The 24,658-nt window shown below is 38.2% G+C and overlaps 1 protein-coding gene across 11 annotated transcripts in view; it reads left to right on the top strand.

Moving 5' to 3' along the window:
* GHR (growth hormone receptor) overlaps positions 1–23,364 on the top strand; it is a 125,487-nt gene extending 102,123 nt beyond the window's left edge. For 6 of the 11 annotated variants that reach the window (XM_056324082.1, XM_056324078.1, XM_056324081.1 and 3 more), the window contains 7 exons: positions 6,693–6,822; positions 9,223–9,383; positions 10,313–10,491; positions 15,191–15,362; positions 17,456–17,546; positions 20,243–20,312; positions 20,571–23,364. In XM_056324082.1, coding sequence (XP_056180057.1) covers positions 6,815–6,822; positions 9,223–9,383; positions 10,313–10,491; positions 15,191–15,362; positions 17,456–17,546; positions 20,243–20,312; positions 20,571–21,533 — 1,644 coding nt within the window. In that variant the 5' untranslated portion in view covers positions 6,693–6,814 and the 3' untranslated portion in view covers positions 21,534–23,364. Of the gene's footprint in view, positions 1–2,964; positions 3,071–6,692; positions 6,823–9,222; positions 9,384–10,312; positions 10,492–15,190; positions 15,363–17,455; positions 17,547–20,242; positions 20,313–20,570 lie in introns of all 11 variants that reach the window. The other 5 variants (XM_056324073.1, XM_056324075.1, XM_056324072.1 and 2 more) reach the window with 1 other exon arrangement.
* Positions 23,365–24,658: the final 1,294 nt, after the last annotated feature.

Raw genomic sequence — 24,658 nt, 5'->3', positions numbered from 1 at the left:
ACCTTTTGTGATGTTTGCGTATTGCACATAACTGTTTGCCCAGTTGGACCTCGTTTGTGCTTCCATATTTCCTCATATGCCCTAGCACATAACATTGGTCAATACTGAACAGCTACAGCAATGACCATCACAGTTACAAACATCATTCGTTACTATTTTTATACATACTTTCTTGAAAATGTAATTTCGATCGAATTACAACTATATAAGTAGTTAAGAGACAATTGGAAATGAGTTTGTTACATCAGCTGCCTTTCATTTACAAATACTGTCACCTCTGGCTCTGCTTCCCTGTATGCATTATTTATGTAGGCAGGCCAGCTGATGAGGCTTGCCTGTAGCAGGAACCGTGTGATTCCACCACTGCGGGTGGGAGGGCATGATTTGGAAAGCCCATGCCAAAGGCCATGGAGCATGGCACATGTCCACATTCTTGCTCATCCGTGTACTGTCTGCTGGGCAGTAGTACTGAGTAATACTGCGTGATCGTTTTTCCCCCAGTCCAGAGCTTTTTTTGCTTACTTTTTGTGTGTACCCTTATGGATGTCACGTCAGTAGAGCCACATCAGTTTCTGTTCTGTGGGTGCTCAGTAGCGCGGACAGTGTGGGAAACCAGCACAGTCACTGGACTTTGATGCTGTGGAAAAGCTCTGCTTCTGCAAGGCTTTTAATTACACTAATCTCGCTTGACAGAAAAAGGGAGAAGTTTTTTCTGAAAGAGAACAACCTGAAAGAGAAGATCCATTGCCTCTTCATTTGGTTACCAAGCTCCAGGGTATTTTTGCTGTTGTTTTTGGGGGTTTGTTCATTGATTGCATTGCAAACTTGCTAAAAAATCCTTCTGGCATTCCCCAAAACCCTTGTGCACACCTCACATCTGTTATGCAGTGATGCCTACATATTATTGCTTGAAGTAGCATCACCAAAATATTTTTCAATGCAGAGGTGAACATAAATTCTTCTTTCATACTCCTCAGCAAAACATTGTTATTTATCAAGAACTATTACAATATATAGACTTGCCCCAAAATATTCTTATACTGAAAATATATATATTTACTGAATATATATACTGAATATATATACTGAAGCATTTCCCATCAGTTTTCCCTGCAATATAGCATCTTAGAGTTTTTAAACTTTGCTTTCGTTCTGTTGAGTACTTCATGTAGAAGCATTTTCATTTATTACTGATATGAAATTATCTTCTTTTCCCAAAAAAGTTGTTCCAGAGCTTTACTCTTGGCCCTTCATGGACAGGTTGTACCTAGAGCAAAAGCTCAGTCAGACTAACAAGCAGACTGATGAGGAAGTGACCTGGCTGTTGTCTCGGCTTGCTGCATCCCACTCTCCATATATGTGATGTCTGACAATTTATTAGTACTAGGCTGTACCTGTTTAAAATGTCATCCATTGGCAGCAAATATTGTTCATTTGCTGTGCAATTTGGACAAATGAGAATTTCCTGGTACCAGCGGAATCAACCTGCCCTTATTAAAATAAATTGCCCGATAGTTTTTGAGGTTGGTGGATCTGGGAGCAGATCCTAATTGACAGAGCATTCACTTTCAGTGCACAAATCTGAGCTACACTAAATAACACAGCAGATCTTCGTAACTGTTTCTAATTTTAAATGTAGTTAATGCCCCTGTTTACGTTTCCATCTTTTTCTATGAAGTTCTAGCAATGACGCATTGTGTATGCTTTGAGAATGGATTATATTAAGATACACTGTTGCGTAAGGTTTCTTCTATCATTGATTTGCATAGGGGGACATGTTACTCTTCTGTAACTTTGTTTGCTCTAGGTTTGGTAGGTATCGTAAGTTCTGATAACTGATAATTCTACATAAACCTTCTAAAATTACCAGAATCAGAAATAATTCCTTTTGTTCAGCAAAAATATACCCTCTTTTTCATTTTCTGTTTAGTTAGCTTGGGATTTTTTGATCATTCATATCCTCATTATTATTTCACCTACCTAAGTCCCATACCAGTAAGAGACATTTCTGTACAACTTGTGTACTGCTCCACCATTGTTCCCACAGAAGTACTAGAGCTCTGGTGGCAGCAGGACTTTCCCCAAGACAGTGATAACCTATTTTGTTACACCTCAGTTATAAACTTCAGCTCCTTGCTCTTCCACACTCTAAGGCTAGCTCGCTTTAAAATTAAATTTTATTAGAGGGACTTTTAAGAAAAAAAAAACAAACAACAAAAACATGAGAGGACCTAATCTCTGAAGGAATTGGTTTTCTGCTACCTCTAGATTTTAGTATTTTTTTCCTTTGAAGTCCATCTCTATATAACTTCCAGTAAACTGCAGTTACAATACTGTGTTCTCTTTTAAAAAAATTAAAGAATATATAATATTGAAACTATGCTAAATGGAAAACTGTAGGCTAGTGACCCACAAACAAATATAAGCAGAAGAGATGGCACATCTGCATTCATGATTCTTTCTGTAAACTGCAGAATTGTTTTAGCTACTGTTTTGGCACAGTTTCTTCTGGCTGAGCCAAAGTTTGGACCATGGCTAATCTGTGGTTATAGCATAATGTGAGCAGAATGCAAGAAGATTTTACTCTTTTGCAGCACAGTTTTGGCAGCTGAACATTTACGTTTAGCTAAATCCAGGGGCAAGATTAGGAACTTTTCTACTAAACTTTCCTAGTATTCACAGTGGAAGCCACAGATTTAGCAGGTTTTTCCATGTTTTCTACTGCTGAATCTGCATATTCAGCCAAGGCATTATCTTGAATGAAGCAAGTGGGTTTATTCATGACAGTTCGTCTAGAACTTGCTGGATTGGGTAGGGAAAGAGCAAGTGTGTATCCATGTTTTGTTTTGCTTTTCTAGTCTATTTAAAATCTCAGTTTGACAGCCTTTCTTTCAGTACCCTGCTGCCTTTATGCCTAAATGCATTCAGCTGAGCTATTGTGTTCATTTATCACATTCTGTTAAGGTTTGTTCAGGAGATGGAGCTCACACAGGGTGTACAACATTGATAATTGACTTGTGTGGGAAACAAGGAATTCAGGTCTACCCCAAGAGTGCCAAGGGTTGTACAGGTCAGTATGACAGTTTCCTCCAGTCAGTCACAAAAGCCTGCAGTTTTGAAGGCTGGAAATTGACATAGAAACTGGAAACAATCAATCAGAAGATAATTTTTCTTACAAATTGAACTGGTCACTATATATAAATAAATATATATATATATATATATATGTATAAACTCATAAACCAACAGTATAAGAGTCTCAAACAAAACTGTTCCCTGCTCAAAAATTCTTGTGGCTGTTGAAGGAGCACCTATGAGACAAAGAGTCCTGTCATCAGAAGTGGAAAAGTAAGTGGGACCTTAGGGATACATTCCTCTGAAGTGACGGTGTAAGGGGCCAAGTCTTAAGCTGTATTCTGTGTGTATCAGTAATCCTCTCCATTGTACCTGATACCACTTCTGGCTTTTGTTATGATCCATTTTCCCTGAAAAGTTTGTATGTCTTACAGTCTTTAATTTAACTTGTATATAAAGCTGGTGAAATTAACAGAATTCATTATTAAGACATCGTAGAGCCTATATCTAAGATCCTGCTGGACCTCTCAAAATGCAAGTGAAGTTTGATTCCATTCAGTTCATTTCATCATGTTAAGAAGTGACAGTGTGACTTTATTTACCTCTGTATATGAGGACATGGTTTGCATGGGCTTTAAATATTGTATGTTCTAGCTATAAAAAAACATGGCACAGGCATCAACAGAAATACTCTAATTTAGGACGGTTTTCCAGTATATCATTTTCTCAAATTTTTAACCTGTTTCAGTAAAAATAGCTATATTTGTCTTGATGCATGTATCTGAGGGCAGAAACAGGAAACGCCGTAACATGTACTTCCTTGCACACCATCTGTTTATAGAAGAAGAGAGAGACTTACATCTTGTTGATTATAGGTATTATGCAATCAAGGCAATTTTACTTATGTCTTTGAAGTCAAGGCACAAAATTTCATTTATTTTTGTTTTGCTTTTAAACAATTATTTGATTTTTCAATTAAATAGGAAAGAAAGTTCAAGTTTTAGATCTGGAACATTCATACATCTAACAAATTATACTGTTCTTGAATCTTCTGTTTTATTTTGGATCTGTGTTACGACAGTTTGCAATTTCACAACCATCTGCTGGTTTTAATGAAGATTTCTATGATGTGAAAATTTTTCGAAGTATGCTGTGAAAACATGTAAAAGCTCAAATCAATCAAAAGCATTTTGGGGTTTAAGCCAAAGCTGTCAAATACTGTGTATCATACCAAAAAAAATCAGGCACAATACTCAAAATGGTTTGTTTCAAAATTTTCTGAAAAAGAACAGTGTGATTTTTTTTTCCTTTTTGCTGCAACACTTAATTTCAAAATTTGTTCCAATTTAAAAAATAAACACATTTAAAGTTCAGTGAAATGAAACATGCTGGCTAAGAAAGAAACCTTCCTGTTTAACTCTTTCCCATCAAACATCAGTTATTTTAGGTTGGCCAGAAAAATTCTAAATTGGGCCGGGGGGTAAGCCACCCAAATTACAAAATCTCTTATTTACATACATGTATTCAGGTCTTGCTCAATGTCCAAGTGTGAAATGAGGCAGTGATACGGGATGAGCAAAACAGAAATGCGTAATACTCACATATTAGTTACTGCCTGATGTGGATGCGTGGCAGCGTGTAATACAAAGCACACAATTTGAACCATTAAGCCCAAGAAATACAAATTGCTGTGGCATGGAGTGGCTGTGCCTGAGCTATAAATAAAGGAATCAACATGCAGGAAAGCTGCAAAATCCTCATGTGCAGGAGGAAGCATCTGGTGTGTGTGTTTGTATGTCTGTACCTTAATACTCTTTCTGACTTTAAGTGTAAATGTTTTGTACCAAATATTACCATAGAACCGTGGAATGGTTTGGGTTGGATGGGACTTTTCAAAGCCATGTAGTCTAAACCCCCTGCAAAGAGCAGGGACATCTTACACTAGATCAGGTTGCTCAGAGCCCCATCCAGCCTGACCTTCAAGGTTTCCAGGGATGGAGCACCTATCACCTCTCTGGGCAATCTGTTCTAGTGTTTCACCACCCTCATTGTAAAAAATCTCTTCCTTATGTCTACTCTGAAATTTGCATATTCACAGTTGTGATAGTGCAGAAATATTTGCAAAGAAGTTCTCATGCAGAGTCTGGTAGCATCGTATCATTCTCTGGCCAGGGATCAATTCGCCAGTCATAAACACTGGACTAATACCTGCATTTTAATTGCATTATGGAGACATTTTCTTAAATAAATGATCACATTTCCCAGGTAGTCAGTGAAGAGAGATAGACACTTCCATGTGCTTGTGGTCTCCCATAGAAAGCTTTCCAGGCCAAATAGGAAGTATTGGCATTAGACCCTTAAAAATTAGGAAAAAGTTAAGTACGTACTTTGAAATCAAGGAGTCATGCCTGCAACTTTTGTTTTTTATTTTTCTCATAAGGGTTGATGAGGATGACCAATTGTAGCAGTCATTTCATGGCCCTACATTGTTTTGGTTTTGTCAAAGAACAGAAATTATGAATATAGAAGTGGTATGTGGCAACAGGCACATGCTTTGAATGGTCCTTCTCTTTCTCAGAGTAATGTTGTATCTACATGAAGTCATACACACAAACCTGAACTCACTTCAAGATAGCTGCTCTGATGAGTACACGCATTGCAGCTGGATGAATACTAAGCTGTGGTTAGCATCGTACCAAGTTCTGCAGCACCACACTTGGCAAGTGCTGGGCTAATTTGGGTATATATGTGCTGAACTAATCAAATAAAGAATAACCAGATGGTCAAAAGAGGTGATTATCCCACCGCATCCAGCGCCGGTGCGGCCTCACCCCGGGTGCTGTGCGCGGTGCTGGGCCCCGCCATTTCAGAAGGGTGTGAAGGTCCTCGAAGGCGCCCAGAGGAGGGCAACAGCGCTGGTGGGAGGGCAGGAAGGCATGGCCTGCGCGGGGCGGCTGAGGCTCTGGGCTCGTCTGGTTTGGAGCAAAGGGGGCTGAGGGGCGACCTCGCTGCTCTCTGCAGCTTCCTGGGGAGGGGGCGTGGGGAGGGAGGTGCTGATCCCTTCTGCCTGGGATCCGCTGACGGACACGCGGGAAGGGTTCAAAGCTGCGCCAGGGGAGGCTCAGACTGCACGTCAGGAAGCACTTCTTCACCGAGAGGGTGGAACAGGCTTCCTAGAGGTGGCTGATGGACGCCCCAAGCCTGTCAGTCTTTAAAGGGACATTTGGACAATGCCCTTAGCAGCATGCTTTAACCTTTGGTCAGTCCTGATGTGGTCAGGTAGTTGGACTAGATGCTCATTGTAGGTCAGTTCCAACTGAAATAGTCTATTCTGTTCTATTCAGCTACAGGCTGCAGGGTTGGCAGATGCCCACGCTGTGTGTCAGGCTGTGATACTAGCACTTCTACACTGCACAAAAGACAGCTTGACCCATTTTTCAAATTTGGCTTCCTACAGATATAGTCATCTGCATATATGCACATAAAAAGAATTTAAATGTTGCCTCATTGTACATAAGGAATTAGAAAATGCTGGATTTCATTTTAACAGCATGTTAATCTGGTTTATGGATTTGTTTAATGCGTCCCCCTCTGTCCCCTGCCATTTTTCCTGACAGACCTTTTGCGGTGGCCACAAATCAGCACGTGCAGATCACCTGAACTGGAGACATTTTCATGTTATTGGACTGATGGAAATTTTTATAACCTCACTGCTCCAGGAACAATACAGCTATTGTACATGAAAAGGTAATAATACAGAAAGAACAAAAGAAAGAGGAAAAGACAGAGAATGCTGTGCCTGTTAGCTCATTGCTGTTAATTTTTTTGTTATGGTATGAGCCACACTGGTTTTAAGGGCATAAAACTGTGGTTTAAGTGCATATTTTTCAGTGTCAAAATTTCTTGTTCATTATTAGGCAATCTGCAGCAACAAGCATTACTTGGCAGATATTTAAGAACACCTTCTTAATAAATATAGGTCCAGGTTGCAGATTCCAAAACTGAAAACTGTATGGCTTGGAAAATGAGTTTTTAACAGGGAACTTAAGTTTATCCCTTACCAACCTAACTTGCAACTGTGAGATTCCTTATACCTATGCTCATATGTGGAGTTTGGATACAAGCCCATTTCAAATTTGTATTAAAATTTTATAAAGCTCCCATTGATCAGTTGCTAGATTGAATGTGCACATCCAGGTGAAAAGGCGACTCTGAGACTGGGGATTTCATTTCATTGAGCCTTGATAAATCCTGATTCACATTCCACTTAAGCTTTTGTAATTTTCAGTTTGTTACAATGATTAGCCTGAAAGAGGTCATAGAGATTACCAGGCTATCAAGGAAAATAGGCCTTTTGTTCACAGGAATAAGAGGGTGTGAGTTCCTATGCACTTTAATATATTGGTTTTCAACCTTTTTGGAATCTACAGACACTTTCTACTTGTGATGGTACAGTTGCTTAGAAAACTTAAGCCTAGTGGCAAGGCTGGCTTGCTTACTCTTCTGAGACCTCTCAGAAATACAGGGATCCAAGTTAAAACCACTGTTTAAGTTTAAATATTTAGGTAACAGTTGTCAGTGGCATGTACCGTGGGGTACAAACTTTAGAAATTAATTAAACTATGATAAAGCAGTACCACGCAGGTTGAGCCAACCACATATTAAGTCTTTGTCCTGGAAATTAGAATACCTCAGTAAAAGATGTGAGTTCAACATCCACATTAAAAATATTTCTGTTTCGTTTCAATATGCAAGCATATTTAAGGCTCAGAACTGAACTCTTATTTATCATTTAACCCAGTCTCCTACTTAACACAAGCCATAGTGTCTTAACTGTCAGTATCTAGTCCTAACTCTGGCAGAGCTACAGCACTTCCTTTAGAAAAAGTGTCTGGTCTCACCAGCTAAGCACAAAACCAGTGCTTATTGGAAGAAATACTTCTTAATTTATGTAGCATCTGCCTTTTTACTTCTTAAGCACCCACTCCAGTATTGAAGGCTGCACTTGGCATAATTGATTTAGCTTAATCCTCCTTCTGTACAGCTTCATTGGCTCTTGGTAAGAAAAGGCACTTATGATATATTTTTAACAGACCACAACAGTAATTTTTTAAAAGATCCCTGTTTGGGCTGAGAGATAGTATCAAAGAACAGCAACAGCAGACATGTTCACTATGAGATCATTTTTTTTCTAAAGTGACTTCAGAAATACTGAATAAATGTCTGTCACTTTTCCTGTAGACTGTTTCTGACAATTTGGTCATTGCCACTTTACTTTAATTGAAGACTTGTTTAGTTTTGAACCTGGTGAGTAGTTTTAGCTTGGACACATTGAAATGACAAGTAGCAGTGTTTCTCAGTCTGAGGGTTCATGGCACTTTTTATAACTCCGCTGGTTTGTCTTTTTGTAAGAGATTAAATGAATGTGGTGTTTCCTGCTGCCGTTCTTTTATGTACAGAGAACATTATGAATTTTTGAACAAAAAGGGTTCTCGCCAGTAGTTCCAAGCCTGTGTTTTAGAAGTTCTGTTTCCCAAGGAATGTAGCCCTTCCTTACTTAGAGCACTGTATTTCTGTTCGCTTTGTCACATCCTGCAGTCCTGGGTTGGTTTGTGCCGAGTCTCTTGCAGCATCCACCCTTGGGCACTTCCCTGGGTGAGCAATAAATGCTCCAGTGCTTACATCCCAATTAGTGCCCCAGAGCAACTCACTCCCCTGTCTTTGACTGTGCAGTTGGTGCAGGACTGATCTGCCATAAGGACTGGCTTTCACTGTTTCAGACCTCGTTATGTAGATGGCTATCTTCCTGCATTTGCCTGAATAGCAGTTGCTTAAATGTATATCAAATTTACCTCAGTCATTAGCACCTACCAGCGTAGCAAGATGTGCTCTCTGACTGTTCTTTTGAAGCACCATCCAAAGCATAGAAATGCCGCTGACACTACATGAGAACCTAAATTCATTTATGCAGGTTGCTTGCATAGTGGTTTGGTTTCATTGTAAATTACAGTCAATACTGACATGTTTTTCTCACTTCCATGTAAGTTATGACTTATCAATAATGCGTCTTGTAACATCTGTAATTTGTACTTTGTAAGATCTATAAGTTCCTCTCTCACGTATATTACATTTTTGTTGTCATTCTAGGAATGATGAGGACTGGAAAGAATGCCCTGATTATATCACTGCAGGAGAAAATAGCTGTTACTTCAACACATCCTACACCTCTATTTGGATACCATATTGTGTTAAGCTTGCCAATAAAGATGAAGTATTTGATGAAAAGTGTTTCAGCGTTGATGAAATAGGTATGCTTCCATTACGCATTTTATCTCTGTGTTTTTCTGTCACAATAGGTGTGATGCTATAAGCTTTCATATTAACACTGTACTTAAATTTTCACTCTCCGAAAAGTTAGTTTCTAAGAAATACAAACAAAAGTAAATACATGGTTTCTCTTTCTGAATACCAGTGGTCTCCCAAAAGTGTGCAGATGAGCTTGCCTTTGCTGTCACTCTGAGACCTTTCTAATGGATGCTACAAATACTTGTTCAGTGTGACCCAGGATGGCATTAAAATCTTGATTCTGCAAAGTTCTGGAACCACCTGAATCAACACTTATCTACAGAATCAAGATGTTTAGCATTCCTAAACTAGAATTTGTATTTATTACAGTATGAATTATGACTGTCCGGGACATTGCAGATGTTGCCAGTTGTTAAGAGCAGTGGTGTATATCTATGCAATTAATTTATTCCTGCAAGTGACTACAATACCCACTGCTGTCTTTTCTTCAACTGAGCAAAATTAGACAAATTTTCGGATACCATAGTTTTTCAATGTACTTCTATATTACTTACTAAATATTTAATTTCCCTTTTTGTGTTACTCCAGTTACTGTTCTTATTTCTAGTAAGAACTCTATATTTAAATGTTGGTGGAGAATTGTGTCTCAGTGTTTTAAAAACTGCTATTGGGAAATGTAGTGTAATAGTTAATACATTCTTCATATTCTTTATTAGTCACTTGGGTGAGATTCATGCAGAGCATGTCTACTGCAAATGGCAGGCTGCCTTCTTGGTACCAAACGTAGTGACTTTTGTCATTTTAGATTTTAATCAGCAAATATGTAGTTAATGTGCTTTTTTAGTCTTGAAATCATTTAACAGTGTGTAGTAAGAATGATCATTTCACATTGAAAACTGGCTGTTTTATTCCAAATACTCTGTTTAAACAGTACTACCTGATCCCCCTGTCCACCTTAACTGGACTCTGCTAAATACTAGTCAGACTGGGATCCATGGGGATATCCAGGTAAGATGGGATCCACCACCAACAGCAGATGTTCAGAAGGGATGGATTACTCTGGAGTATGAATTGCAGTACAAAGAAGTTAATGAGACAAAATGGAAGGAGGTATGAAGCAAATATTTATTATACAATAGTCATAGTACAGTGCAGGCTTGTTCTGTCCCTAACACTTCTGTACTACTATGAAAAGCAACAGGCTTGTAATTGCTAATTAGATGATACCTGAAGTCTTCAACAACATACCTATATTCTTCTGAAGTTTTCTAGCAAGCATTGTAACAATGTGTCAAGATAGTTGGCATGCAGGATGATAATTACAAACCCTGAAATCCTTGTGTTAGACCAGAAAGTATACAAACATCCATAGAAGTGTTTTCCAGGTTAAAATATTTCTCTGTTGTTCTCCTAAACCACAGCTATTTGAAACAGTGCATGGTATTTTTAGTAGTTGGAACAGGAATATTTTGCTTGGAAAATGTCACCATGTCAGTCCAAGATTCTTCAGGGTACCTGTAGTTCCTATATTTATAATTATCATTTCAGTAGATTGAAAAAAACCAAACAAACAAAACCAAAACAAAAAAAAAAAAAAGCAGCTTTGAGTTATAACTTAAAATACAATAAGGAAGTAAAAATAATGCAACATAGATAAGGCATACAGATTTCATACCAGACAGCAATGGTAAATTTGTGACTATATGGATAGTCCTTGGAAACATAAAATACATATACCCCAAATCTTTTTAAGTTTTCTTTTTGAAAATCAATTAAGTTCTTGAGCAGTTAGTTTTCCTATTATGGTCAAGAAGCTGTACCCAGCTTACCTGAATGGACAGGCTAAGTGCCAGTGTGTTGTGACGTACTTGCATATGGAGAACATTTCCTGAACACCATTTCAGTGCATTAAGAACATCATTTCAAAGCAGAACCCTTCATTTGCTTTCTTATTAACTGAGTTAACTGACAGAAGGAAAGCAACTATTAACGTTACTGGTTTGTTTTAATATACAAAAGGCAAATTTGCAAAAAGCAAATTTACCAATTGAAACATAGTCAGACTGGTTTGCCTGCCTTCATCTGTGAAAGACCTTGGACACCTTCTCACCTTTTATCTTTCTCAATGTTAGCATTTTCTGTTTATCTTACACCTTACTATTAAGTCTACTAAGCCACACAGGCCTATAATGTCTATAACTTTTCCTAATGCTTGTCTAAATTTCTCTCCATACTGGTTTACGCTATACTTACTGTATAGCCTGTATTAAAGCCTATGAAATGAGTTAACTTTAGGTAGTAAATCAATACCCCTTAAGAACTTGAAAATCTGCAGGGTATTTATGGGATTTACAAAAGCAGGTGGCAATACGGAAACCTCTTTGAAAATGCACATGTTTTTTTATAAGCCTTTAGGTATCAATCATATAAATACCCTAATAAAGCTTTGGTTTTGCTCCAGTACCATCAGTAATTCCAGCATGCCTTGAGACTATTTCTTCTCAGGAGAGCAAAGGCTAGAAGATCAGTGTTTCTTCTTTCAGAAAACAGATAAGGAATGGCTGAATACTGTCATTGCCTCAAGAAAAGTAGTACTTTGCATTATGTTGTACTGCAGCCGTATATATTGTAAGTTGTTGTGCCTTTCAGCTTAAGAGCACAACCATGACATAATTCACTGAGTCACTTACCAGAGCACAAAAAAAGAGATTTCTGAACAAAAACTTGTTCTGGCCTAAGACAATCACCGAACTCTGAATAACAGCATTGGAGCAACAATTTAACTCTTTGCATTCTTTGCTACAAATATCTTCCGTAATGAGTGTTGAAGCAGTACAGAGATAAATGCCTAGTTATATTGTTATTACTAGTTTTTTAGAAAATGGATAATTTTTGACTGCTTTGCCATATGCTTTTACATATAACTGATACAAAACTGATAGAAAGGATTAATTTGTAGTACTTCAGTTCTACTAAGTCTCCCGTTTACTGAGACTTACTTGTAATTTTTGTAGACGTTTTGGGATGAACCTGTTTGATTTTTCATGTATAGCGTTCATTTTTTTCAGTCCGTTTACTACTTGGGTATAGATAAATTATGAATTGAAAGAGAACTAAAATTATTATAACAGTAAGTTACAGTGATAAGAGGATCAAATTTATTTTCTGAGAAACTTCCTAAAAACAAGAAAATCCCCATCTTCATATAGCAGGTGTTCACGAGACAGAGCCAAATGTAATCTCTATCACAGTTTGAAAAAATATTGTCATATTTATTAGCTGCTTGCTGGGTATCTTTCTAAAATTCTACCCTTTTATCTTGAAGTGTTGCACATTACATTCTGTCCCCTCTTATGTCTATTCATAGACTAGTTTACTAGTCATAACTAGCAATAGCTATATAGACCCTGTGAGTCTGCTGTGTTTTCTGAACAAGGTGTGGAAACACACATCATCTGAGCAATAGTGAAGAATGACTTCATGGTGAAGTGTCTGTCTATGAAGTGCCTAAAAATGTAGGTGTGATAGGGAATCTTAGAAGTCTAATTTTCCTTTAGTTATTTAGCATATTTTAGATTTAGAACTTTTGACTTACTAAAAAAAAAAAAAAAAAAAAAAAAAAAAAAAAAAAAACCAAAAAAACAAAACGCAAGCCCAGATCCATGTAATAAGGGATGAAATTGGCAATCACAGATCAGTCTTCAGTGAAAAGGGCTGGACCAGGGAGGACTCTGCTGGCTGTCTTTATCTTGTTGAGATTTTGCTGGAAAAGGTCTGTTTCACACTGCAGTGAAGGGCAGGGAAGCATGGAATATGGGCTCCAGAGCTGAACACCATCACTGTGTTCATATGGCACTGTGGCTGAGATACAGGGCTTACTGGTTTGAGGGGGCAAAACTCATCTCTCTGCACTGCATTGGATATACAGCCTAGTATCTCCGTGTGTTGTATGGGTGCCCAGCCTTGTGCTACTCCTACCCAGGGTACATCTGAACCTTTCCCTGGTACTGCCCATCTCCCAGTTTTCAGTGTTTTTCTGTTAAAGTTGGTGAAAACCATTGCCTTGGTTGCTGTCATGCCTGGGCCAGCCTCTGCCTCTGTTGCCCCATCCCACTGGGTACTCTCAGTGTCCCAGGGGCTCCAGCTGATCCATGACAAACAGCTGCTCCACAGTCTTGTGTTAAAGCCCTCTTACAGGGCGGGCTCATGCATGCAGCGCAGTGACACATCTCAGTGTAACAGCAAGTTTATTACACTTTCCTTTAGCATGGCAATCACAAGCATCACTCTGTGTACACTGACTCAAGTCCAGCAATGCAGCTGCCTGGTTCCAAGCTCCCCTTTCCATACTTTAAATGAATTTGCTATGTGCTGCCATGCATTATTATTTACCTTTTATCATGTCTCTCTCATATGGCTTTTAGCTTATTTAACCATATGGCAAATGCTATTCATATGTTCAGTTCATGCTGAACCTTCCCCAGTCTATAAATCTTGCTCCATCCAGGTGTCTTGTTAGTTCATTGGTGGACTAGAGACATCCTGCCCATTAATGCATTATCTGTTCTTTAGCAACTCTTGCAATTTCAGGTACACAACTACAGTAATTTTACCTCGTATTTTTCAGGGCTGTAATTTAGCCTGCATACTGCTTTTTCCAAGTGCCGCCATTATTTGGAGTACATAAAATTTTGTGTGGTCCAGCATCCCTAAGAATCTCCACTAATTGTCTTAGAAGAAGAAGGGGGAAAAAACCCAACAAAAAAGCCCCACAACAACAACAAACCGAAACACAACTGCCTGTAAATCTTCAGTGTACTATTTGTGGCTTCACAGCATGAAATAAGTGTGATTTTATTCCCTTCCCAACACTTTCCAACTGGATAGTCTTGAGATGTTAAAAACCTTTGTAGTATAGACCAGTTGATCTCCATGATCTTGTGCTCAGCCACTAGCAGACAAGAGCAGCCTGTGTGGGATCAGTGCCTCCTCCAAAATCCAGCTGGTTGGTTCTCAGAACACTTGAGTCTGGAGCCACCAGGGATCAGAGAACTCCACAGATCGTAGCTACTAACAGAATGTGTCTCAAGTTTAGATTATGCAGCTACAGTGATTATAGGATTGTATTGTTGAAGCTTCCTTCAAATCCCCAATGGCTGCTGTTTTCCAGGTGTTTTAATTCTTAGCCCTTGATGAGTTCTGCCAGTGTCATCCTTGATTCTGAAACAGAAGTAGAATTATATCTGCCACATGGATTTCTATTTTGTGCTCATTTTCCTTACTTTTTTTACACTTGTGTCGGGCGGTTAGAGCTAAAATACATACTCTAGAGGAGTAATAGAAGAAGAGAAAGATTTCACATATTAAGACCTCCAATGTGACTTCCTACATTGTTTGATGTGCGGCAGTATCTAAGTGTGTTGTAGTTAATATAGAAGTCTCAAGACCAGCAATCTGATGCCAGCTCTCACAGAGTCTCCATTATCACATTTTATATATAGGTAAGGATTTTGGGAGCTATGCAGTGTTCCCCAAATAAGTGCATTTGTAAGATGCAATGCATCTGGTTAGAAGGCCTTTAAATCTTTTTTCTTCTTAAAATTAATTCAGTAGGGGAGATTGATTGCACAAGTTTTAACACTCCTGTGTTATTTTAACAAGCTTTTTGGCATTGTGAAGTCAGTAATGTGGTGTTATAACAGTACAAAGGATTTACATTACTTCAGGTGTTTAATTCTGAAATCAAGAAGCAGTGTAAAACTGCCAGTACAGCTCAAACAAGTAAATCACAGTCCTTCTGTCTTTACAGTTAGAACCCAGGCTCTCGACAATGGTTCCACTGTACTCTCTGAAGATGGGAAGAGATTATGAGATACGAGTCCGATCAAGACAACGTACCTCCGAAAAATTTGGGGAGTTCAGTGAAGTCCTTTATGTATCTTTTTCTCAAACAGGCATTGAATTTGTTCATTGTGCTGAAGGTAAATAAGCGAAGTGTTTTTATAACCATGCTTTTTGTCTTTTCAGTGGTGTTGGGGGTTCATTTTCTCCTTTCCATTGACATTGTATGCGTGGCTAGATTGATAATTCAGCCTACTGCATGAAAATCATTTGGTGAGATTGAGAAAGTACAAGTTCTAAATACAAGTTCAGTAGTCAACTCAGCAAGACTGTTTCACATCTCATCAGAGAGCAAAAATACAGATAGCTTTAAGAATAAGAAAACAGTAACTGCCTGCACATCTTATAGAGCCTGAAATACAGTTAGATCTCATACTTCATTGTCTAAAATGGGCACTCTGGTAGCAAAGAATTGTCATTTTTATTGAAGTGTTGTATTGCTGGCTGTTATCAGAATGATAACAAAATGCTCTTCTGGTCTGCCCAATACTATCATGGACAGTGAGTGTTCTGATTCTTGCTTCTGGCTTGTACTTGTTCGTAAAGTGCTATAAAGACAGAAGAGGAAACAGCCATTGATCACCACATTTCTTTCTGTGGAAAGAATGAGACAGTGCCTTTTCCTAAAGCATTCTCAGCTCTGAGCTACTGACTAAATTAATTCTTCAAAATACGAGCTCTTCACATTATTGTGAAAGCAAAAATGAAGCTGCTTCACTTAATTTTCCAGGGTATTAGTGAAGGTTTAAATAAAACCACCCCGTAACTCTTTCATCTTTCAAAATCTTGCTAGTGCCCTTTTTAACTCTTTGTATTACAAGTTTTCATTCTTAACTTACATGAACAGCTAATGTTCTGGACACGTGGCTTTATTTTATTAACTCCAGCTGCATTAAGTTGTCCAGGTTTTCACATGAACAAAATTAAAATACCATGAAAATCTAAGATCTCCCTACAAGCACAGTTTTCTTCAGTCACTACAGCACAGATTCTGCAAGTTGATCAATGTCCATACATCTCACACAGCAGCAGTGATCTGATTTGATTGAGAATTTATTCTTTCTTGTTTTGTATATCAACACAGAATTACAATTTATATTTTCTGTGTATTAAACATTTAAAGTAGTTAAAATCAAATGCAATATTCTAACTTTTTGAAGCAGCTGGAAATTCACAGATCTTACTGACATGACAAGGAGTTACTGGTTCTCCATTAAAACAGGGACCTGTTAACACAGACTTATCCAGATAGAACTGTATACTCATGCTTGAAAACTTGTCCAGTCAAAATCTAAGCTGTGAACACAGGGCTAAAGCTCATACCTGAATTTTATATTGCTTTCTTTTCCCTGAAAGGGTGTTATATTTATATTCATGTATAGAATTCTAAAGCTTTCTGTCACTATTCCTTGGCCCAAAAAATGAGTGAAGTTTGCATGGAAAACTTAAAATTGGGAACAAATGAGGAGAACCTAAGACAAGAATAAATTTCTTTATACTTTGTATACTACAGTGGCAGCTTAAGTATAATGGAATTCCCAGCATTTAAAAGATAAACCATTTCGTTTAGCACCATTGTTCTTCATTCCTACTAAATGCTATTTCTCAATAACCTAAATTCTTTGTAGCTACCTGCAAGGTAAATAAAAGGGAGGTATTTTTTTTTCAGTTGATAGTTCACAATGTAGTTAAAGTTTGGCCTTCAGAAAGAAGAGTAGTATGCTTTTTGACACCATCATATTTTAGTTTCTGTGAGAGAAGAATAGTTCATCTATGATTTACTATGCTATTAATAATCTTTCAGCTTGGGCAAACAAGCAGTAACATGATCTGCAGCATTATATACCATCAAGACTATTGGTAGCATGTTCCAAATAGGCAGTATGTTCCTCATGGCTGGTTTTGCTACATATATTATCTATACTAAGATCTTGTTTGTATTTAAAAACTCAATCTGTTTTCACAAGGAGTCTCAGTGGACTCACAAATGCAGTATGAAAACCAAAAGGGTATTTTTATTTCTGCTTAACAGAGAACTTTCACATTTAAGTAACTAAAAATTCTACTGTCCGTATTTACCGCTTTGGAATCCTCAGGTAGTGAAAGAGAAAGATGAAATTAATGCAACAGAGATGCAGATTCCTGCTAATATCTTTTTGTTCTAATGCTTCAGAAATTGAGTTTCCATGGTTCTTAGTTGTTATCTTCGGAGCATGTGGGCTGGCCGTAACAGTGATCTTCATCCTGCTGTCTAAACAACCAAGGTAGAGAGTTTTATTTGTCAGATTTTATGTACTTGTAGCTTAGAAAATAGGGTGCTTCAATTGTTTCAAATCTGGGGGGCTAGAAATTATTTTGAAAATTGTTATCCGTTCTCATAAGCTGTAAGGACTCTGGCATATGTACATACTGGGCCTTCAGTGGTAGGAATCTGATTATGTTGACAGCTCCTTCCTTTTGAATTGCAGAAAATTTTATTCTGTAGTATTTACATAGTTAATTTACTTAGGCTTTGAAGGGGATTGTTTTTTTAGTCTGTTCAAATTTTGTAAATACTCTTTTTACCCACATACTGGTCAAAAGTTTCACACAAACATCTGTATTTGTTGTTGTTCTTAGACTGTTTCATTACTCTATTTCTTCATAGAGCCAAGGGAAAGAGCTTGAGTCATAGGTAGATACTTGGTCTCTGTGGATAGGGTGCAGCTTCTATAAAGAACATGAATAGAATAAAACAAAGCACAGGATTGTATCTTTTATAAAAATTATAAAATTGTGTCACATATAAAAATGAAACATACATAAAAATGACAAAATGGTCTCAAAATGAATTCATCCCCTAATATGGATGTTCAGGGATAGGTTTTGACAAAATAATTTAGCTGGGGTGTCATACCAATACTGTCCTAGACTGTGAAGTAACAGCATGGTCAAATCCCATGATGTTGTTGGTGCAAATCCATGCATGTTGTCGGTGGTCTTGTATATATACTTTGAAAATGAACACTGAGGCGTATTGCACACCTCAGCATAAAAACAAGCCATTGAAATGAAAACAATATAGTGCAGGTGGAGCAGCTCTAAAAAAACAATGTAGGCAAGTGGCACTATGCTTTGGCAGAGCTTAATGTCAGGAAGCTACTCCCTGCAATAGTATCCCGATCCCAGGGTTAAGAGCAAGGCTGCTGATAACAATGCATGACAAAAGCTTCATGTGTCAGAATGGGGCGAGAACAACTCTCATGTGGGACCAGGAGCTCACCAAGGTCAGCACACTGAGCAAGGAGTGGCACAGTCACAAAAGATCCTGTAGGGCTGATGCATGTCTCTGATCAGAGCTTATTCCCCATGCTAATCATGGCTGCTGGAGGAGGCTTTTCTCCACTGAAGACCCTTCATTTGGAAAGTTTTTTCTGGACCTATGGGCCTGCACCGTTTCCTTCAAACTGGTGCATGCGGTGGTAGGAGTGGCAGTGTATTCTGCAGAGGAGCAGGCTGCGTGGGCTTCCCATAATGCAAAATATCCAGGCTCGGCTTCCCCCTGTATCTGAAAAGATACCAATTCATCCTCAGTTTTGATCTCATCAGATCTGAACCAGGCTTCCTAGGACAGGTGCCGTACGGTTAGGCCATACTCTTAGATTTGAGAGATGCAGGCTTGAATTATGGAAGGCTGAGAAGAGAGCAGAGCGTAGTTCTCCTGAATGATTTCTCCAGGCAGTGAGTGATAAAATCCTTTGTGTCATTAGAAGAGTCCCCAATCCTGTCAGAACAGCGTATTTGTGGATTCAAGTGTAAGTACAAATCTGAAACTGGTACCCTGACAGCCCACCCAGTATAAAATCACCGGATTTCTAGCTCTCATTGAGGCTTGCTGGGCAGAACTTTGAGGGTCTACCAAAAAGAAAAGCAGCTGGGGAATTTGGGCCTTCCATAGTTTGGCAGAAGGTGCCTAAATTTCTCTCTGGCACTCTTAAGTCTCCTCTGATCCTCTCTGGACCTCACTAAGGTCACTAACAATGCAGCAAAACTAATGTTTGGATTTGGATTTACCATCCCCACAGCTTACTTTCTAAAACGGGCAAATAGCCCCATATAAAGAGAATGTTGAATTTTCCTTTTGAGAACTACGGTTTATCCGTTTGCAAAAGAAGCAGGGAGGTAAAGTAGAGGAGATAGACATGGCCTGCTATTGTTGGATTATTACTAATGGAAAATCATCCTTCTGATTGGGTTTTCTTGTTGGGTTTGGGCTTTTTTTGTCCCCTCAAAAATCAGAAATCCACTTTATGAAGGATCAGAGTAATACATATTTCCACAGTATGTACATGCATAAGCCAGTTACTAGTCCTTCCTCTGCAAGAGTTATTACTAGGTATTACTGTCATTATTACATATTGTTACGTTAGTAATTCAGAAAACAGAAGTGTCATAGAGATGGCAAAACACTAGCCTAAATTTTTGCAGTTGTGTTTCTGTTTTATTTATTAGTTCTAAAGTCATTCACTCTTTTCACCAACTCCCTTTTCCTGTTCCCCTATTTAAATTTATTTGGCTTATGCAAAACTACTCTGCCCCTGGAAAGAAGGATTTGGGAAAGTCACTCTGCACCCTGAGGCTCCTGTCAGATTCCTTTGAAAATTACTTAAAAAGGGAAACTATTGACAGACCTCTAGGAATTTATTCTGTTTCTATAGAGCATTAAATTATCAAAGACCAGATTCCAAAATGGATTCCCACATAAATGTATATGATTTCAACAAGGAAGGTGGCAGAAAACTTCGGTTTTAATTTGCAATGACAGAAAAGAATCATTCTTTTCCTTAGGACTATTTGAAATTGAATCTTCAGATGTTTCAGTTTTGAAGTAATTAAGTATAAGTGCAATGTAAGGCTCTCTTATTTCTGACTTCCTCAAAAAGGACTACTGTCAATTAAAAGCCATCTTTTTTTTTTCCAGAATAAAAATGCTCATATTTCCTCCTGTGCCTGTTCCAAAGATTAAAGGGATCGACCCAGATCTCTTGAAGGTAATACTCTAAACTCTAAAGGTGCTCTAAACTCTACAGTGGGAATCACTGTAGTAGTAGCAGGTGACAATTGTTGTCCCAGGCAGAAAAATTTTGTAGAAAAATTATGACACGGGGAGAGTTGCCACAGAATTATTTTCATAAAATAATAAAAAAACCCTTGCAATTATGACATCAGCTTTGCTTAAGTTAACATCATAAAAAGCACAAACATTTTCATTATTTCCTTTATGACATTCATTTTCTGTTGCTTTATAGAAAGGAAAGCTAGATGAAGTGAACTCCATCTTAGCCAGCCACGACAGCTACAAGTCACAGCTATACAATGATGACTTGTGGGTTGAGTTTATTGAGTTGGACATAGAAGACCCTGATGAAAAGAACAGAGTCTCAGATACTGACAGGCTCCTGAGTGAAGGTCATCTGAAATCACACAGTTGCTTGGGAGCGAAAGATGACGATTCTGGACGGGCCAGTTGTTGTGAACCAGATATTCCAGAGACAGACTTCAGTGCAAGTGACACATGTGATGCCATCTCTGATATTGATCAGTTCAAAAAGGGAACTGAAAAAGAAGAGGATCTCTTGTGCCTTGATAGAAGAGATAATGATGAGTCACTTCCAACCCTTGCCAATACAGACACCCAACGGCCACATATGAGTACTCAGTCCCAAAATAGCCAGCCATGGCCACCTTTTGCAGGCAGCATTGACCTAGCTAGTCCATCAGTCCATACCCAGCTAAGTAACCAGAATTCATTGACAAATACTGACTTCTATGCGCAAGTGAGTGATATTACTCCAGCAGGCAGTGTTGTACTTTCACCAGGGCAGAAATCCAAGGTGGGGAGAGCAAAATGTGAAGGCTGCACAAGACAAAACTTCACCATGGACAGTGCCTACTTCTGTGAGGCAGATGTGAAAAAATGTATTGCTGTAACTTCCCATGAAGAGTATGAGCCGCATGTTCAGGAGCAAAGCTGTAACGAGGATGCTTACTTCACCGCAGAGAGCCTTACCACTACCGGTGTCAATCTTGGAACTTCAACAGCAGAAACCCCAAACTCAGAGATGCCTGTCCCAGACTATACGTCTATTCATATCGTTCATTCTCCACAAGGCCTTGTGCTGAATGCAACTGCAGTGCCTGTGCCAGACAAGGAATTCAACGTGTCTTGTGGCTATGTGAGCACAGACCAGCTGAACAAAATCATGCCGTAGCTCTTCTTTGACTAGATGTGTGCAGTATTTCACAGCAGAGAGTCAACTCGGGCTTGTATGCTGAAACCAAAATGAAGTCTACAAGTTTTTCGTGGTTCTTATAATTCTGTCTGCAATGTTGAAACATAAAATATTCATCAAAATATTCCTATTGTGTTCTGTAAATATTATCTATGAATTTGTCTTGAGAGTGTTTTACTAGCAGTGACTGTCTTGTTCTTGTGGGTGTTGATTTTTGTGATAGTAAACATTGAAATTACTATGTTTAATGTACAGTAAATCATGCATTTTGATAAAGCTAAAAATCAGGTGGTTTAAAGTCTAAAAACTTAGTAAAAACTGTGCTGTTGGCAGAGATCTTTATATCAATAATTAGGAACTGAACATATAGGTGAAAAAACAAGTAGATTGAATAAATAACACATCTATTTTGACTTATATAAATTAATAAAATCTATTTTAATATTTTAGTCATAAAGTATAATGTTTTCTATTAACTACACACTGTAGTACAGTTATGAAGACCCATGTAAGGAAAGTAATTGCTGCAATGTTAAAAAGGAGTTTTCTGTTTTATAAAAGTTTTGTTCACAGCAAAAAGAAAAAATAGATTTTTACAGAACCATTTTGTACCTCCAAAGAAACCTGTAGAGAAATTTTGAAATATTGTAGAAACTTAAAGTAACAGATTCTATTACTTTCTTATGGTAACTAATATAGAAATATACATTCGATTTAAAGTTTTGTAGAAAACTTTAAAATAGACAAAATATTTGGGCAAATTATTCTGGTTTTTATCAGATTCTGGTTAATGCTACTAATATACTTTTTTACAAGTAAAATGTTGTTGACCACTATACTTTCACTGAAAATTTTTGAGAACACAGGAATAACCTCTGGTGACTTAGCAGCATGATCTCTTCACATTTGACCAACTTCTGAAGCCCTCCTACAACCAAAAGTGTCACTACATTTATTAGTTTGTGTCACATAAAGTCTTGATTAAAACAACAAAATAAGGACTTCAGGAGTTAGCCAGCAGTTCATTTTTAAAGATATAACAGGATTAGAAGACTTCAGTAGAACTAGAGAATTGGATACAGTATTGTTCAAAAGTGTTTTTTATTTTTTGCAGCCTAACAGCATCTTCTACAACTGTGTTAGGCAGACTTTCAGAAGGAGAGGAGAGAAACCTGAAACTTGGTGGGAAAGCCATCTTTTTTCTTACATTTATTAAGAACTTGACAGAGCTTTGCAATGAACTATTGCTGCTTCGGAAGTTACCTTCCTAGGCCATGGTTTCATCATAGCAGGGTTCTTCTTACAAAGCAGGCAGGGATGTTGATTTCTTTTTTCTGACCTGAACAGGAGTGTATGAAGTGCAGCGAATGCTGGTCTTGCTCATGATGTCTCCCACTGAACTCACCAATGCTGTCTTTGTGACCAAGGGCTACAGGACTGGGCCCAGCTATTGGGTGGGATTTTTGAGTTTAGCACGTACTTTATGGTAAATGTGCATTAGATATTCTGCTCATTTGCTGCTATATTTTTCTAACAGCTACATTATTTAGTTTCATATAAAATTCCATAGATGGTAGACACTAATACAAGTAATGCCTATGTGTGTTTGGAACAAGTTTCCTACTCTGTTTCTATTGCCAAAAATAGTTAAAATACCTCAGTCAAACTCAGAATGTCATTTTGGTACTTTACTGGTCACACAAGCCATTATACGCTGGTCAGAAGATGTATCTTTCGGTTTCTATTTAACTTTACTTATGTCAGTGTTTTGTTTGTTTTTCTCAAAGTTTAATAAATGTATTGTCTTCGATTTGTCCTGACACAGCGTGTTTTATTGCAGATAATTATTTCAATGGAAAATAGAGGGTTTATGAGGAGAAATCAAGTATTTCTCATTTAATAAAGCTGAATGCAGCTTTTCTTAGAATACAAGCAATGCCTAATAGGATCAGTGTTTTCACTGATTGATATGTCTGTAGTTAAAAGTAGAAGCATGGACCTAAATTTATAGATGGAAATAGGACATGCTGTACCCAGAAATGTCTATTCATGTGTTACTAGCTTAGCAGACCAGTTTACCTTTGGCTGGAATAGCCTGTGGTTGCAAATAAACAAGCTGCAGTGGTTCAAGATCTGTACCTACAGCTGAATCCACAAACCAGATATTCTGACAAACCTCGATAGTGACTTGTAGTGATAGTTAAAATCTAGCAGTGTATGAATTCTGAGATGTCAGAAATGTCAGATAGTCTGTCTCTATGGAAAATGCTGTCTCTTGAATGGCTCCCAGTGTTTAACTTAGTAATGTACTACTCTCTTTTCTCTAGACACAGGGAGGGAGCTGTTGGAGGAATCCAGCTAGATAGACAAGAGCAAACCCTTTCCTCCCAAGGCAATCAGTGTATGATTCAGTTCCTTTACACAGATGTCCAATGCCATTTAAGGTACGTAACTGGGCTTCCAGGTGCTGGTCCAGAACAGCACAGGTCTTGTGTAGATTGTCTTAACTAAAAGCCTGAGTGTAGAATGCCCATGTTTTGGCAGTTGAAATGATCCCCAGTAGAAGAAAACAGCTCCAGGAATGTAAACATCTTTGTGTCAGGTAAGTCTAAGTTATCGTTCTAGTTAATAGTCTAAAGAGCTACTTAGCTGACCGGATAAAGGTGTCTACTTTAGGTGAGCTGATGAGGTCTCTGCAGTCTTCAGACTGGAGTGGGAGCGTGGGCATCTTGCTCACATTCAGACACCAAATATATTTGTTAAATTAAGGTATCTTGATGTGAATTTCACCTTAGCTGAACCATTGGACAAGGTAATCCAGAGAGGGGCATTGGTTCTCTTACAGTTTATGCTGTCTATAGAAACAATTTAATCTGTAGAAAATGCAAATGAACTATCATGGGGAATAAATATGCTTGCTTATACCTCCTGCTTGAAGAACTAAGTTCCAGAAGGCTTCTGCCTTTTATAAGGCTCTAAAATTACCTGAGCCCCAGTGAAAGTTGGATTCACAGCTGGACATTTAAGCAATGTCAGTGTGGTCCTTCCCCTGCCCTCCCCCCCCAGTCCTGACCCTTGTTTCCATGACAATGCTGAAGAGATAA

Source organism: Falco biarmicus, chromosome Z, assembly GCF_023638135.1.
Source record: "Falco biarmicus isolate bFalBia1 chromosome Z, bFalBia1.pri, whole genome shotgun sequence".
NCBI lineage: Eukaryota > Metazoa > Chordata > Aves > Falconiformes > Falconidae > Falco > Falco biarmicus.
This window is presented reverse-complemented; position numbering and strand designations above follow the sequence as displayed.